Raw genomic sequence first — 13,055 nt, forward strand, 5'->3', positions numbered from 1 at the left:
CTCGGCCTTTGGGTTCACAAGTCCATATATCGTATGTCTTTCATATACATTTCGTACGTCTTGCTACGTAATAAAATTCTTCAGCTGGCCTTGCTGTTATTTTCTTCGCTCTTAAACAATGGATCGCTCTATACGAGCAGCATTATCGTACGACTTAACAATGCTGCCAATACATAATACCAATGCAGTCAAAAGTTCTTTGTGCTCCCCTCATGAATCATGGCTAATTAATTATTGGGTTTTAGCTCGCCTTTCGCTGTTATATTATGTTCTCTAGTTGTAGGCAAAGAAATATTTTCGTAAACCATGTTAAATTATATAAACTACATAAAAAAAGTTAAAATTCTTATCTAAAATGCTCAACAGGAAACTTTGAAATACTGTTCATATCAGTTGACTATCTGTGAAACTTTAGATTCCCATATATTATTGATAGTCTAATGTTTGCAAATCAGATAATATAATGCAAAGTTCAATTCAATACTTACTTGTGCAACTATAAATTTTAATTAAATCTAACTCGTAATGGAAAACTTGTAAACAGGTATTGAGATTTTATTTGTTTTTAATATACATATATTAATTTCTATAAATAATGCAATATTCTTGGACTATACTCAAAGTTCAGCTAGAGGTTATGCAGCAAGAAATGAGTTGGGTTGTTTTGGCATTGCTTAAAAATCGATATCTTATCAAAATAACATTATTTTGCTTATCACTAAGTGCTTAGCGTACTTCACAATGTAAATCTATATATATATATACCAAAAATATACGACATATATGACATAGATATATGTTTGTAACTTTCACTATTTAAAGTATATTCAAAACTCAGTTGTTGAGCATTCAGGAGCTGATTCATCTTAAGTGGCTTTGAAATACTTGAAAGTTTTCAAGAATGCTAGTTATATTCTTATCGTAATTGCTGTAATGTAAGTGTATATGGCTGAATATATGTATGTATTAGTATTTATTTGCTCATTTTTCGACTTTGGACCGTAATTAGCTTGACTGTGAAACGAGACTGAACCCAATTGAAACGAATGCATTATTGTTTTCTAATAGAATTGAAGCAAAACAAAGCTGTAATCGGGTGCAAGCAACTGCATAATACTCGTAGCTTATAATTTATAGGCGTATCTGAATAGTAGATTAACGGCTATCCAATTGACAAGCTTGTAATCTTGCCTCAAAAATTGTTAAATATGTTAAATATTTATTAAGCTAACGAAAATTTTATATAAACTCTAATCTATAATAAATAAATATTGTTTTTCTTTTTTTCTATTCTTATGCAGTATGCATAAGAGTTTATATTAATTTGATTCTTATGTATATAAGAATATATTATAACTCTGAAGGTATTTATATAAAATATCCTTAAGCGAACAGAAAGATCGACTAAAAATAAACCTAAGATCTGTGGATCGGCTCAATATTATTATTTTTTTGCGCCATGCCACGCCCTTTAAGAAGCATATAAATAATTTTTCTATAGAGGTCGATTGTAAGTAAATTAATCAATTCTCAGGTTCAGTTGAGGATTTTCAAATTTTAAGGACACTGCTGAAAACTAATATGCTCTCTCTGTTCGCTTGCGAGTATAACAAGAAATAAAATAAAATCACAATAGCAATTATAATTAAAAGCAATGCACAGGCCGGTTCCCTCAAGTCTGTAGCGCTGATTAGCAGATCGTTTGAAGATCGTGAGCTTCCGAACATAGACTTTGGATACTTGATGAATTAATTGATGATCAGAAAGGAAAATGCCATTTATATGAAATTTACATAAGCATTTCATAGGTGTCGATATTATCGAAAACACGATTGGTACATAAAATGATAAGATTAAAATATACGACAATGAATATGAAGAAATTCACAGGAAATTCTTGGCAAATACTTGGGCTGCTCTGTGGCTCGAGCAACGTGAACGCAAGTTATAATATAAATGTCAGTTACTTATCGGCTAGATTCGGTACGACGCATCGTCTAATGCCAAAGTCCAAATGTTTGCGGCATTTATATGATCTCAGTCGAACCCGAAGTCAAAGTCGTTGTCGAACTCGACGTCAGCTTGAGTTGTGGGTGTTCTACTGAGAGCGATATAGACTCTAGTACAATCGTATAGTAGCTATTGTTTTCCGCATTTGTTTGTGTGTATGTCGTTCATTTTGAAACTGATAACTCGGGATTAGTAATTTGTCTTGGGCTCTTTCCATTGAAAACTTACGCCATCGACGCCTCAACATGTTTCTTGTCGGATGCGAAACGTGTGCCCATTTTATTACCCATTCGTATTTGTGGCGTGATTTGAGAAACGAAATTTAGAATAATATATTCAATGAATTATTTTTATTAGTCTTAGCTCATAATTTTTATTAAAATATTATTCGAAATACATTGAATTGTTGAGAGACTTTCTAATTGCATATGAATTACAGATTGATTGAATTTCGTTATGGCATTTATAGAAAATAACTAGATTTTAGTTATATATATATTTTTTTATCATATCCGTAAATCAAGTTAAATTTTATATCCATTTCCAGGACTTCATATAGAAATCTTATATCACATCATATAATAATGCGCTTAATTTTAAATATACGTATTAAATTCTTAAATTTATCTTTCATTCCTACATTTGAAGCAATTTTAAGAATATTTATTTTCATTCAATTTAGAATGAATAATGCTGGGGGTTTTCAGCTATGAATGAAATCATATGAATGAAACTTTTGTAGACATTTATAAAAATATATATATATATATATATTGTATATGTATATAAAACTATATTCACATATGCATATATATATTTATTTATATGCCCACGCCGTCTGGAGCTTATCATCAACTTGACAGCATGATGATTAATCAAAATTAATGATTTTTCATGCAAAATTAATATTTTAACAAAATTAATTATTTTTTTGATCAGCTGATATGCAGCAGCGCCAATTCGTTTATTATTTTTATTTTATTTAATCTCATTTAGAGTATATTTTTAAATTTAGTTTTACATTTTATCATTATTATTATTATTATATGTTACAAATTTTATTTTTCTTCTTTTGGAATATTGGAATGATATTAAGTCTTTACTTTAAAGATATTGAAAATAGTTAAGTACAATTCTAGAGTGAAAAATCACTATAGTTTTTCGATTAATTTTAAATACAAATATTATTGGATGATTTTTGTGATGTAATAGGAATTTTTTAAAGATATATCGCGGATACTGGGTGGGTTGAGAAATTCTTCTTGATTTGTCAAATTTGGATATGTATATTAAAATATAATACAGAGCTTATAATCTGTGGGGTTTGCTTATTCCAGTTCTAAGAAAACAAATTTTAAAGATTAGTAAAATAAGGAATGCACTTTTGAGTAAAGAAAAAACCCTAAAAACCTTAACAACCTATTTGAAAATCTTTTTAGGCGTAATTTAGCTGATTCCATTTAATTTGGAGAGCCTCAGAGGATATCCTATGCCAAGTATGAAGGATATATTTGCTTATATACCTCTGTATATATGATAGCTGTAGACTGCTCACCCTCTCCAGAACTCCAAAAACACTCCATGTCTAACGGTCTTAGTGTAATTACCTGTTAGCTATCTTTAAAAATTGTGATTTATTTCATTTCAAATACACTTATGTGGAACACTTTGGATGCTGCGATGAGGCCGCAACAAATTTCTCACACACCTGAAATTTTGCTCAACCGGATTTGGATGTGACAATTGTAACGGTTCAGCAAGATACAGGCGCGAATGAAAGATGCCGGCTAAGGATAGCTCCCAAATAGTAGCACTGGTTCGACTTGAGTTATATAGTTATTTATCCAACTACTCCTGGCAACGCTCGAGCCTCGACTGATGCACAGACCGCACCAACAGCCACTAGGTAGCTTCCCGGAATGCCGTTTGCTCGACTAACTAACTAACTGCTCGTCCGACCGACTATATACTGTATGAGAAGACTTTGATGCCGTTTTTTAGTTTTTATTATATTCGTTTTTTTTTTTTTTTTTTTTTTTTTTTTTGTTCTGCTGTCCAGGGGAGTCGACATTAGAATTAGACTCGGAACAAAAGGAACAACAATGCCGGCTGGCCGCTTGGTTGGCTGACTGACTGATTGGGTGGGTCAAACGAATGTTGCAACAGCGGCGCATGCTTTCTAAACGCCACCAATTCACTCGCTGTGGTTGTTGTTATTGTTGTTGTTGTGGGACGCACCTTACTAGTACAAATAGCCAGATAGAGACGGAGCGACAGCTGACACCAGCGAACGCGCCTTTTTAATGAGCTGACCCCACCTAGTCGCTATGCGTATAACTAACTATCTCTGTATGTACAATATATATACACACACATTAGAGCATCGAGCTAGCAGTGTCCATAGCTCTGGGGGCGCCACCTGACGCGCTTCAGTATGTGTGAGTGTGTGTGTGTTTGTGTGTGTTGGCTATTCAGTTCCCATAGGGCGGGGGTGTCTTTGTGCCTTGGTTAGCATATAATGTAAACGTTTATCATTGGACAGCCGTGTATATATACAAATATATATGTATTCATGTACATATGTATGTCCCGTCATATCAAGTTTATATGTATTTAACTAAATGGGTTAATGACTTGGCGAATGCATTCTCTAATTAAATTTGTATGCCAGATGCATTTGTAAGGTGTCATATGGTGATAATTCGCAACAGCAGCTTAATTGGCCAATATTTATTTATTTATTATTTATTTATTTATTGTTACAAAGAATTAGTTCTAAATAACAAGTTGTAAGCCAGAGCAACGAAGGTCTTCGGGCAATATTTAATATATCTAAAGTACAATAAAGAGGAAATCTTAGTAATAATTACAAAAGTTTCTAACTACATAGAAAGTAAACTTAATCTAATAAATGTGTAGAGAATTTATGTATTTTTTTTTTATAATTAATTAATTATATTTAATTTATATACAATTGTAAGCAGATTTAAAAGTTAACCTGAACCAATATAAAACAAAATTAAGTAGTATATATAAATATCATACAAATAAATTTAATACAGTATTTATATTACAATACAAATCTATAGTATTTAATATATTAGTTTTATTAGAATTAAATATTTTTATTTGTTCCAAATTTTGTTATGCTTATTCTTATATGTATTTCGATCAAGTCAATAAATATAATTTCGTACCGGTTTCTGAAGCTGTGATACCTATTATGCCATAGGCTAAAATACATATATGTAAATTCAAATCTCTTTAAAACTGATACTAAATAATAAGCAAGATTTCATATTAAATCAATAATTATAAAAATAACTAGATTTAGTTCCATGTTCCAATTGAATTAAAAGACAAATATTCGAGCAGATAAGCTCTATAAATTTCATCTTGAGATATATGTATATAATAATGTATATAAACTATTTTCTTCTTATATACAAGTGCTATATATATTATTTAATATATTTATAATAACTATAGAATATTTTAAAATATATAAAATACAAATAAATAAAAATAGTAGTATAGAATATTTCATAATATTTATATTTTCCATACCTGCTCGACACAATATAATAAGAATTTAAACTTTTACCAAAACTTTAGTGATAAATATATTTGAAGTAATCATTACATAATTATAATTATCATAATGATAATAATGTAACATGTTGAAAAAGCACCAAAGGGAATTGAAACCCCTTAGATATTTTCCATTTACCAATATTTTTCTACCACTCTTATGTATCCACAGTCCATTGCTCTAGAGCACACCTTATTACAGGGCCAATCCTTAAAAGCATACTACATATAAGTATATATATACATATATTTGTACTTATATATATTAACTCTGGCACACCCATGGAAGTGAAGAGAGAAGACGTGTTAGTTTTCGCGCCCCACCAGCTGCCCTTTGTCTAGCCCGGAGCCTTATGCCAAATGGCCACGCAAGGAGCACGACTCGATGCAGGGATGATCCGCGGTCACCAAAAGGGCGCGTTTCACATTAACACATAGCCAAATGTCAGTCTGGCAATGTATGCGAGTCGCTAGCCCTGTTAACTGGGATTGGCACTGATGCCACCCGAATCGTACGCACATATACAAACATTTTAACTCTTGGCAGCCAGTTTTGTTAATTGAATTTTGAAGGGGTTTCCAATGCAGGGCTGAAGACTATAAATAATAATATGTAATACTATAGCATTTGAATAAGGATCGGTTTATATATATAGGTGCATTCCTAGTTCAATTGGAAACATGTATTTTAGTAGGAAAAAAAAACAATATATATATATATATATATATATATATATATATATATATATATATATATATATATATATATATATATATATATATATATATATATATATATATTGTATGTATATATGTACATACAAATATATATTTATACTTATGTACATAAAATACAAATTAGAATGAAACAAGAAATTATTTTATTTATTAATTAAATAATTTATTTTTTAATTAATTAACTCTTTATATATATTTTATAATTTTTTTTTATTAAATTAATTTAATTTGATTTATTTTAATTTGATATTCCACTTTCAATGTCATCTCATCTGCCAAATAAGAAAGCACTAGCTCAGTAAAGCAATGCTAAATATATATGTATGTACATATACTCTGCCAGCTCAGCTCGCCAGCCTGATCAGGTATATACGCATACATACATAGATATACATCTCTTCACCTGTCTCTCCATTATCCCACCATTTCCATATTCCACCTACTCAAGACAAAACACTAATCCTCTTTACTCTTTTCCATTGCAGGTTGAGTGTGAGAACGTAACTCCCTAGGCGCTCAGAGAAAATTAGTGATCCATTTTCATTGGTTCCTCGCCTATTAAAGTGTGAGCCTGCAGCAGAGCTCGATCAGTTGTGTTCCTGACGTGGTGGCGTTCACTTCGCGAGCAGTGCAGGGTTCCTCTTTTATGTAAGTATTTTAGTTAATAATTTGTTAATAATTAATAGTTTTTAAACTATTAGTAATCTTTGGAATTGTATTAGAGACAATGTAATTAATATGTATTTGTTTTAATATTTTTATTATAATTACCTCATCATCGTCATAAACTACATAATTTTTGTTCTTCATTATGCTAATCTTCTTCTTCATCTCTGTCGCCATCAAGTTCATCGTCAATTATAATTACAACTATTAAGTATCAAGCACAATTAACAAATTGTGTTGCCTTACATAACAGCATTATTAGCTTCATCTTTCAAACAGTAATATTAGCTATAATCATAATTATCATTCTACACATTTATATACATATACTATTATACAACTTTTCCCCTTATTTTATGTTTACAGCCCTTAAAAATTATTGCCTTAATGTGATCGTGCAAATTTCTAATAATAATATTAATATTTATTTTATATAGGATTTATATATTAAACAAATATATAAAAATTATTTTTAATTAATTTTTTTTATATACAAATATAAGTAAATATGTGTATAAAGATATGATTCTTTTCTGCAATTTTCACTCTAGCCTATATCCTTTTCTCTTTTAGTTTTGTATAGAGTATTTGAAAGTAAGTAAGCTTCCCCAATAATAATTAAAAATTTGTAATTGGATATTACAACCTTGTGAAATTGTAAATTTAATAATGATTCGATCATAAAACCGACTCTGCAGACATAAGCTTTGCAATTTTATTTCTTCTCACATATATAATCTATAAAATTCTCTGTTTGCTGTAATAAAATCCGTACACCCATCCACGGTGCCAGCGACTGGAACATAAGCAATGGGCGTGTTTTCACTGATGCCCATTGGCGAAACACAACGCTTATATACTCGTTCGTATATCTTATAGAAAACAATTTAATCCAACTGTTTAGCTGCTTTGTGTCGCTCTACTTTTTTCCAGCTCTTTGTGTTTTTGCCATTAAATGCTAGTTGAGGGTGCGCTAGCTGTTTGATTTACTATCAAGGAAATGCCAGTTTAGTGCGTCGAAATAATTAACAAAATTTACGCTGCGCAACGATTTGTTTGTATTTAATTAGAGCAACAAATTGTTTGCTTTATATTTAAAGCCAATCGATATCGTTAACAACAAAATGCCTTAACACTATTGTGAGTTACGCCAGTTCAGATTGTTCCGCTGGCTCCGGTTTGGCTTTGTTTTGCTTCGCTTGCGGCGTGCCCAGGGCCATTGGCAGACGGTCGCCCCAGCGACTGACTCGAGCACAGCTGTAGGCCGCTCTGCAATGGATACCATTTAGTGTGCAAATGGGAAATGGAAGAGCATTCTATACTTACTTTCCGTGCTTGGAAGCCGTAAAGATGACCTCCTGCAAATTGCCAGACTCCGTGCAAACGCGACAAATCGCATGCTTCGAACGCACCAAAGTGGGACGCACAATGCGTGGCCATTGGCGAGTGGCATCTGTATTGGGACCCTTCTTTAAGATCGCATAGCTATACGTAGAAGTGCGACGATCCACTACGGAATCACTGCTAATTCGCAGCGGCGTATAGGCAATTTCAAAGTTGCACGGCGTACGATCAGCCAAATCCCGAAGACGTGGACATCGCAAATCGTGCGGGCACTGCAAAATGAACGGATTAACTTTCGATTGTATATGCATTTTTATCTACTCACTGGCGCCAGCGTGTGACCGGCATGCTCCTCGCCAGCACGGAGCAGATACCGTCTAGCTTCATTGACTAGCTCACTGCCTTTGCGTGTGCCCTCCTCCACGATCACCATGTAGCCATCGCATTTGCGCCACAGATTCAACAGAGCCTCCTGGCGGTGCTGCTTGTCGGGCAGCTCGAATAATGTGTGTGAAATAATAACTAAATCATATTTTGTATCGATTGCGGGCAAAAATTGTCTATAGAAAACATTGCGCAACGCAATCTGTTTATTCTCCTGTCCCTGCTGCAAGATGAGCTCAGATAGTTCGTTCATTTCCCTTGATCGATCCACATTGTAATACTCAAAGATGCTGTCCCGCCACAGTTCACTAGCCACCCACATGCCGGTGCCGATGCCTGAGCCAAAATCGATGTAGCTGCGCGGCTTGAACTGTTCATCGCGCAATTGAATTTCGGAGAGCACGCGCTTCATTACCGCATACTCCTGGGCCGCTCTGCCCACGGCATAGACGATAGCTTCGTAGGTGCCGTATTCGATGGGTTTCCAAGCGTATGTGCGCTGGCCCAAACGCCTATTAATCTCTAATTCACGCTTTCGCTGCCAACGCGCCGTCTCCTCCTCACTGAGCGTGGCAAGCCGTTCCAATGGCATCTTTGCATTGATCTCTTCTATAATCAGTCGTTTCTTATTTTCGATTTCCAACGGCGTTGGCGGCGGATGGCGAGCTTTTATATAACGATTGAGCAGCTCACTGTCGCGCAGAACTTTTTTCACAGGATGATCGCCCACAATGCGTTTTAACGTGTCGCTCAGTTGCTTGGGTAGCTCGATGAAGTTGGGTTTTATAATGCCGGGATGTTTCCTCGGTTTGATCGCCGCTTGCTCCAAGTCGGCAAGCACTGCCGGCTCGACTGCTGCGCTTATTTTGCAGGTGTATCGCTTCAGCAGGTGTGTGCTCGTCAGAAAAAGTCGCGGCGCGAGCATTATATGGCCAGCTGTGTCCAGCATAAAAAGCGAAGCCATTTTAAATGGACTTATTTAATAGCACAAAAGGTAAATAAACACAAGCATGTGGCGCCCGTTGAAATTCCTCGATAAATTGTGCAACACGATTACCACATTTTTCAACACTGTTTTATTTTCAGATTGGTAAACTACATAATCGATTCGCCATGAGCAAAAGTATTTGGTTTCGCATTTAATAGAAAGTAAATTTATTTATTTATTTTAAATTTATACATTTTTCATTTAAATTAAATTAAAATAAAGGACCCATGCATAATCAATCAATTTTACACATATAAAATTAAGCATTTTTAAATCATCTCTTTTCTATAAGAGCGGCATACTAGCCTTAAGCATGTCGCCGATTCATTTTAACTGGCAAAATTAGATATTTTTGTAAAATATAAACAAAAATGTTTAAACTGTAGAGGATGGATGAATACGAAGCCCAGGTGAGATTTACCTGATTATAATAAAATTGCATAATAAATTTCTTCTCAATTTCAGTTGCTGGTGGTTAAGCAGGCGCTGCTTGTAACATCCGACGAGCAGCAACGCGATGAATTAATAGCCCTGCAAACAAATTTGGAGGAACTCTTGGCTCTGACCAGAGGCAGTGAGCCTGAAGCTACCAGCAACACAAAGACACCTGAGACATCCGATAATATAGACGATGAACTACAACGTTTTCAAAGTGAACTAATTGACCTGGAGCACCAGCAAGCTGATCCCGGCGAGGATCAACAACGGCTGGAAGAACTACGCACCAAATATAATGGTCTATTGGGGGAAAAGTGCTCCGCACCCCATGAGCATAGCTGGGGTGCTCTCAGCTATCACAATGCACTTATATGTGGGGTAGATGATGAATTGATAGTGGATAAAAATGGTATTTTGGACGTGCGACTGCGCGTTCTCTTCACAAATCCAACTCACCGCGAGATGTTGCCCTGTAACTATTTTTTGGAGGGCGAATGTAGATTTGACGAAGTGCGATGTCGTTACTCGCACGGGGCTCTGGTACCAGGAGCATCCATTAAGGATTACAATGCTCCCGACTTTCATAGACTTGCACGCAATTGTCCAGTTTTGGCCAAGCTGCAAGATCGACTGTGGCACCGTGGTCGGGTGCTATGCGTCAATTTTGTGGAGCAGCAATGTCGTGTGCGTCTGGATGGCCAGGAGCACAAGGAGCGTGAGCGAGACTTTCCATTTGAGGAACTTTTTCCTCTGGTCACTGCCGAAGATGACGACCTGACTAGCGACAGTGAAGAGTCTAATGAAACTGATGGAAACGATGCGGGGAATGATTCCGACATGGACGACTTCGAAGCGGCGCGTCAAGCACGCATGGTAGAGCTGAGCCTCTTCACGTTCAAGCCCACCGAGAGATTGGGTGCCTGGGAGCAGTATACACGAGTAAGTTTTCTGAAGAACTTCTGTTCCAGTTTTCAATAACTAAATTTTATTACTTTCAGGGCATAGGCTCCAAACTGATGGCCAATATGGGTTACATACACGGCACAGGCCTGGGCTCGGATGGTCGGGGTATTGTCACGCCCGTTAGCGCACAGATACTGCCACAGGGCCGCTCGCTCGACGCTTGCATGGAGCTGCGTGAGGCAGCCAACGGCGACAAGGACTACTTCAGTGTGGAGCGTAAACTGAAACGCGCTCAACGTCGCCAGGAAGCTGCGAATGAAAAGGCCTACGAACGTGCAGCGAAACGTGCCGATGTGTTTGCCTTTCTTAATACCAGCGTGCTGGGCCAGGGCAGCCAGCAGACCGAGAATGCAAACAAGAAAACAAAGCCGAACAATCTGCAGCAACACTCAAATAAAACGCTCAATGTGGAGACGGTGCGAGTTGCAGACGATATACGCAGAAAGCAGCGTGACATTGCCAAAGTGCAGCAGTCGTTGGCACGCAATGCAACGGATGCGCAGCTGCAGAAGCGATTGAATGTGCAGCTCCAGGCACAGAAGCAAGAGCTGGCTACGCTGCAAGCGCAGGAGATAACTTTATGCAAGGAGCAGCAGACGCGAAAGAGCAAGAATAAAATGTTCGAGTTCTAGTTTGGAAATCAACTTAAATTACTTTTTATTAAAACTATATTATAGTCTATAAATCTCTTATGTATATTTTATTAAATGCTGCCCAGCGCTCCTGCCGTCAGCACGGCAGTCATATACTGTTCCAGCAGAGCCTGGGACAGATGCGACCCATGCTCGACGGCCAGTGCGTATGCTGTCTCCCCATTCTCGTTGGTGGCACTAAAGTCCAGATCCCTGGCCAGCAGCTCGTTGCAAGTGTGCGGATGATTGCCAGCTGCCGCGTACATAAGTGCTGTATTGCCCACAATGTCCATATGCGTGGACACAGCTCCGCGATCAAGTAGGAATCGCACAATCTCATTGTGGCCCCCAGCTGCAGCGAGCAGCAGTGGCGTAACCATATCCGGTGCCAGACTATTGACATCAGCACCAGCCGCTACAAGTAATTGCGCTGATACCAATTGGCCATAGGATGAGGCCCAGTGCAGAGGCGTGAATCCATGGGAGTCCCTGAAATCAATATGTTTTTGTCGCAATAGCTCAGCTTTAACCTGCTCTTCTGTGATTTCGCCTTGACCAGCACGTTCGTGGAAGGACAGCGTAACCTCCACAGGACAAAATGTGGCCTCTGTGTTGCCGCGCTGCAAATTCGTCAGGACCGTCGATTGAGGACGATATGGTAGAAATGCACTCTTCCGTTTTGTCGAATTAGCATCCAACAATATACTTGAGCCGTGCAGCTTTGACGAAGCCGGTCCTTGGACGTGGGCAGGCCTAGAGGGCTCATCTTCATCAGAATTTATGCTTTTCTGCAGTTTGTTTACAGCAGCTACCATTGCTACCACACTTCTTTTCTTGTTCAACTAGAGAAATAGCTAATAGCACTTGTGTGTTAATCAGTTAACAATAATGTAAATAAGTACGTTATAGTAAATAACATACAAATGAGTTTGTTGAACTTTCAGCAGGCAAGGGATAATGCTCTAAAATATAACAGCTGATTTTCGGCCATCAGCTGTTCGCTCAGCTGAGCAGAAAAAGCCATTAATTTTAATGGCGTGTTTCAAAGGACACTTTTAATATAGATGACCTCATTTCGGCGTATTTTATGTGGTATGTGTTAGAAGAATAATAAAACACATACATATATAAAATAATTTAAACATACCAACACCCACCCATATTTGTTTTTAAAGTTCTAGCGATGGGCGTATTTTAAATAGCTTCAGCACTAATCGATAACAAAATTACCCAGCTGGTGATGGTTGTTTTTGTTTGGGTTTTTTTATATTTCTTTGATTAGCAAATATAATTATGTAAAT

General features: G+C 36.5%; 3 protein-coding genes across 3 annotated transcripts; 1 reads left to right on the forward strand and 2 right to left on the reverse strand.

The window, feature by feature from the left end:
* Positions 1-8,039: 8,039 nt before the first annotated feature.
* LOC108611069 (ribosome assembly protein METTL17, mitochondrial) lies at positions 8,040-9,851 on the reverse strand. The gene is made up of 3 exons (XM_018003524.2): positions 8,675-9,851; positions 8,332-8,621; positions 8,040-8,274 (listed from the first exon to the last, which is right to left on the reverse strand). Exons 1-3 carry the CDS (start codon positions 9,695-9,697, stop codon positions 8,151-8,153), a joined length of 1,437 nt encoding a protein of 478 aa, XP_017859013.1. The 5' UTR covers positions 9,698-9,851; the 3' UTR covers positions 8,040-8,150.
* A 124-nt stretch (positions 9,852-9,975) lies between these two features.
* LOC108611068 (zinc finger CCCH-type with G patch domain-containing protein) lies at positions 9,976-11,807 on the forward strand. Its single transcript, XM_018003523.2, has 3 exons — positions 9,976-10,131; positions 10,187-11,098; positions 11,158-11,807. The coding sequence occupies exons 1-3, from the start codon at positions 10,111-10,113 to the stop codon at positions 11,752-11,754; spliced, it is 1,530 nt and encodes a 509-aa protein (XP_017859012.1). The 5' UTR covers positions 9,976-10,110; the 3' UTR covers positions 11,755-11,807.
* Positions 11,749-12,926, reverse strand: LOC108611070 (ankyrin repeat family A protein 2). The gene is made up of 2 exons (XM_018003525.2): positions 12,676-12,926; positions 11,749-12,608 (listed from the first exon to the last, which is right to left on the reverse strand). The coding sequence occupies exon 2, from the start codon at positions 12,567-12,569 to the stop codon at positions 11,826-11,828; it is 744 nt and encodes a 247-aa protein (XP_017859014.1). The 5' UTR covers positions 12,570-12,608; positions 12,676-12,926; the 3' UTR covers positions 11,749-11,825.
* Between the last annotated feature and the right edge of the window lie 129 nt (positions 12,927-13,055).

This window comes from Drosophila arizonae, chromosome 3, assembly GCF_054131065.1.
Source record: "Drosophila arizonae isolate 15081-1271.41 chromosome 3, UAZ_ARI_1.0, whole genome shotgun sequence".
In the NCBI taxonomy this organism is placed as follows: domain Eukaryota; kingdom Metazoa; phylum Arthropoda; class Insecta; order Diptera; family Drosophilidae; genus Drosophila; species Drosophila arizonae.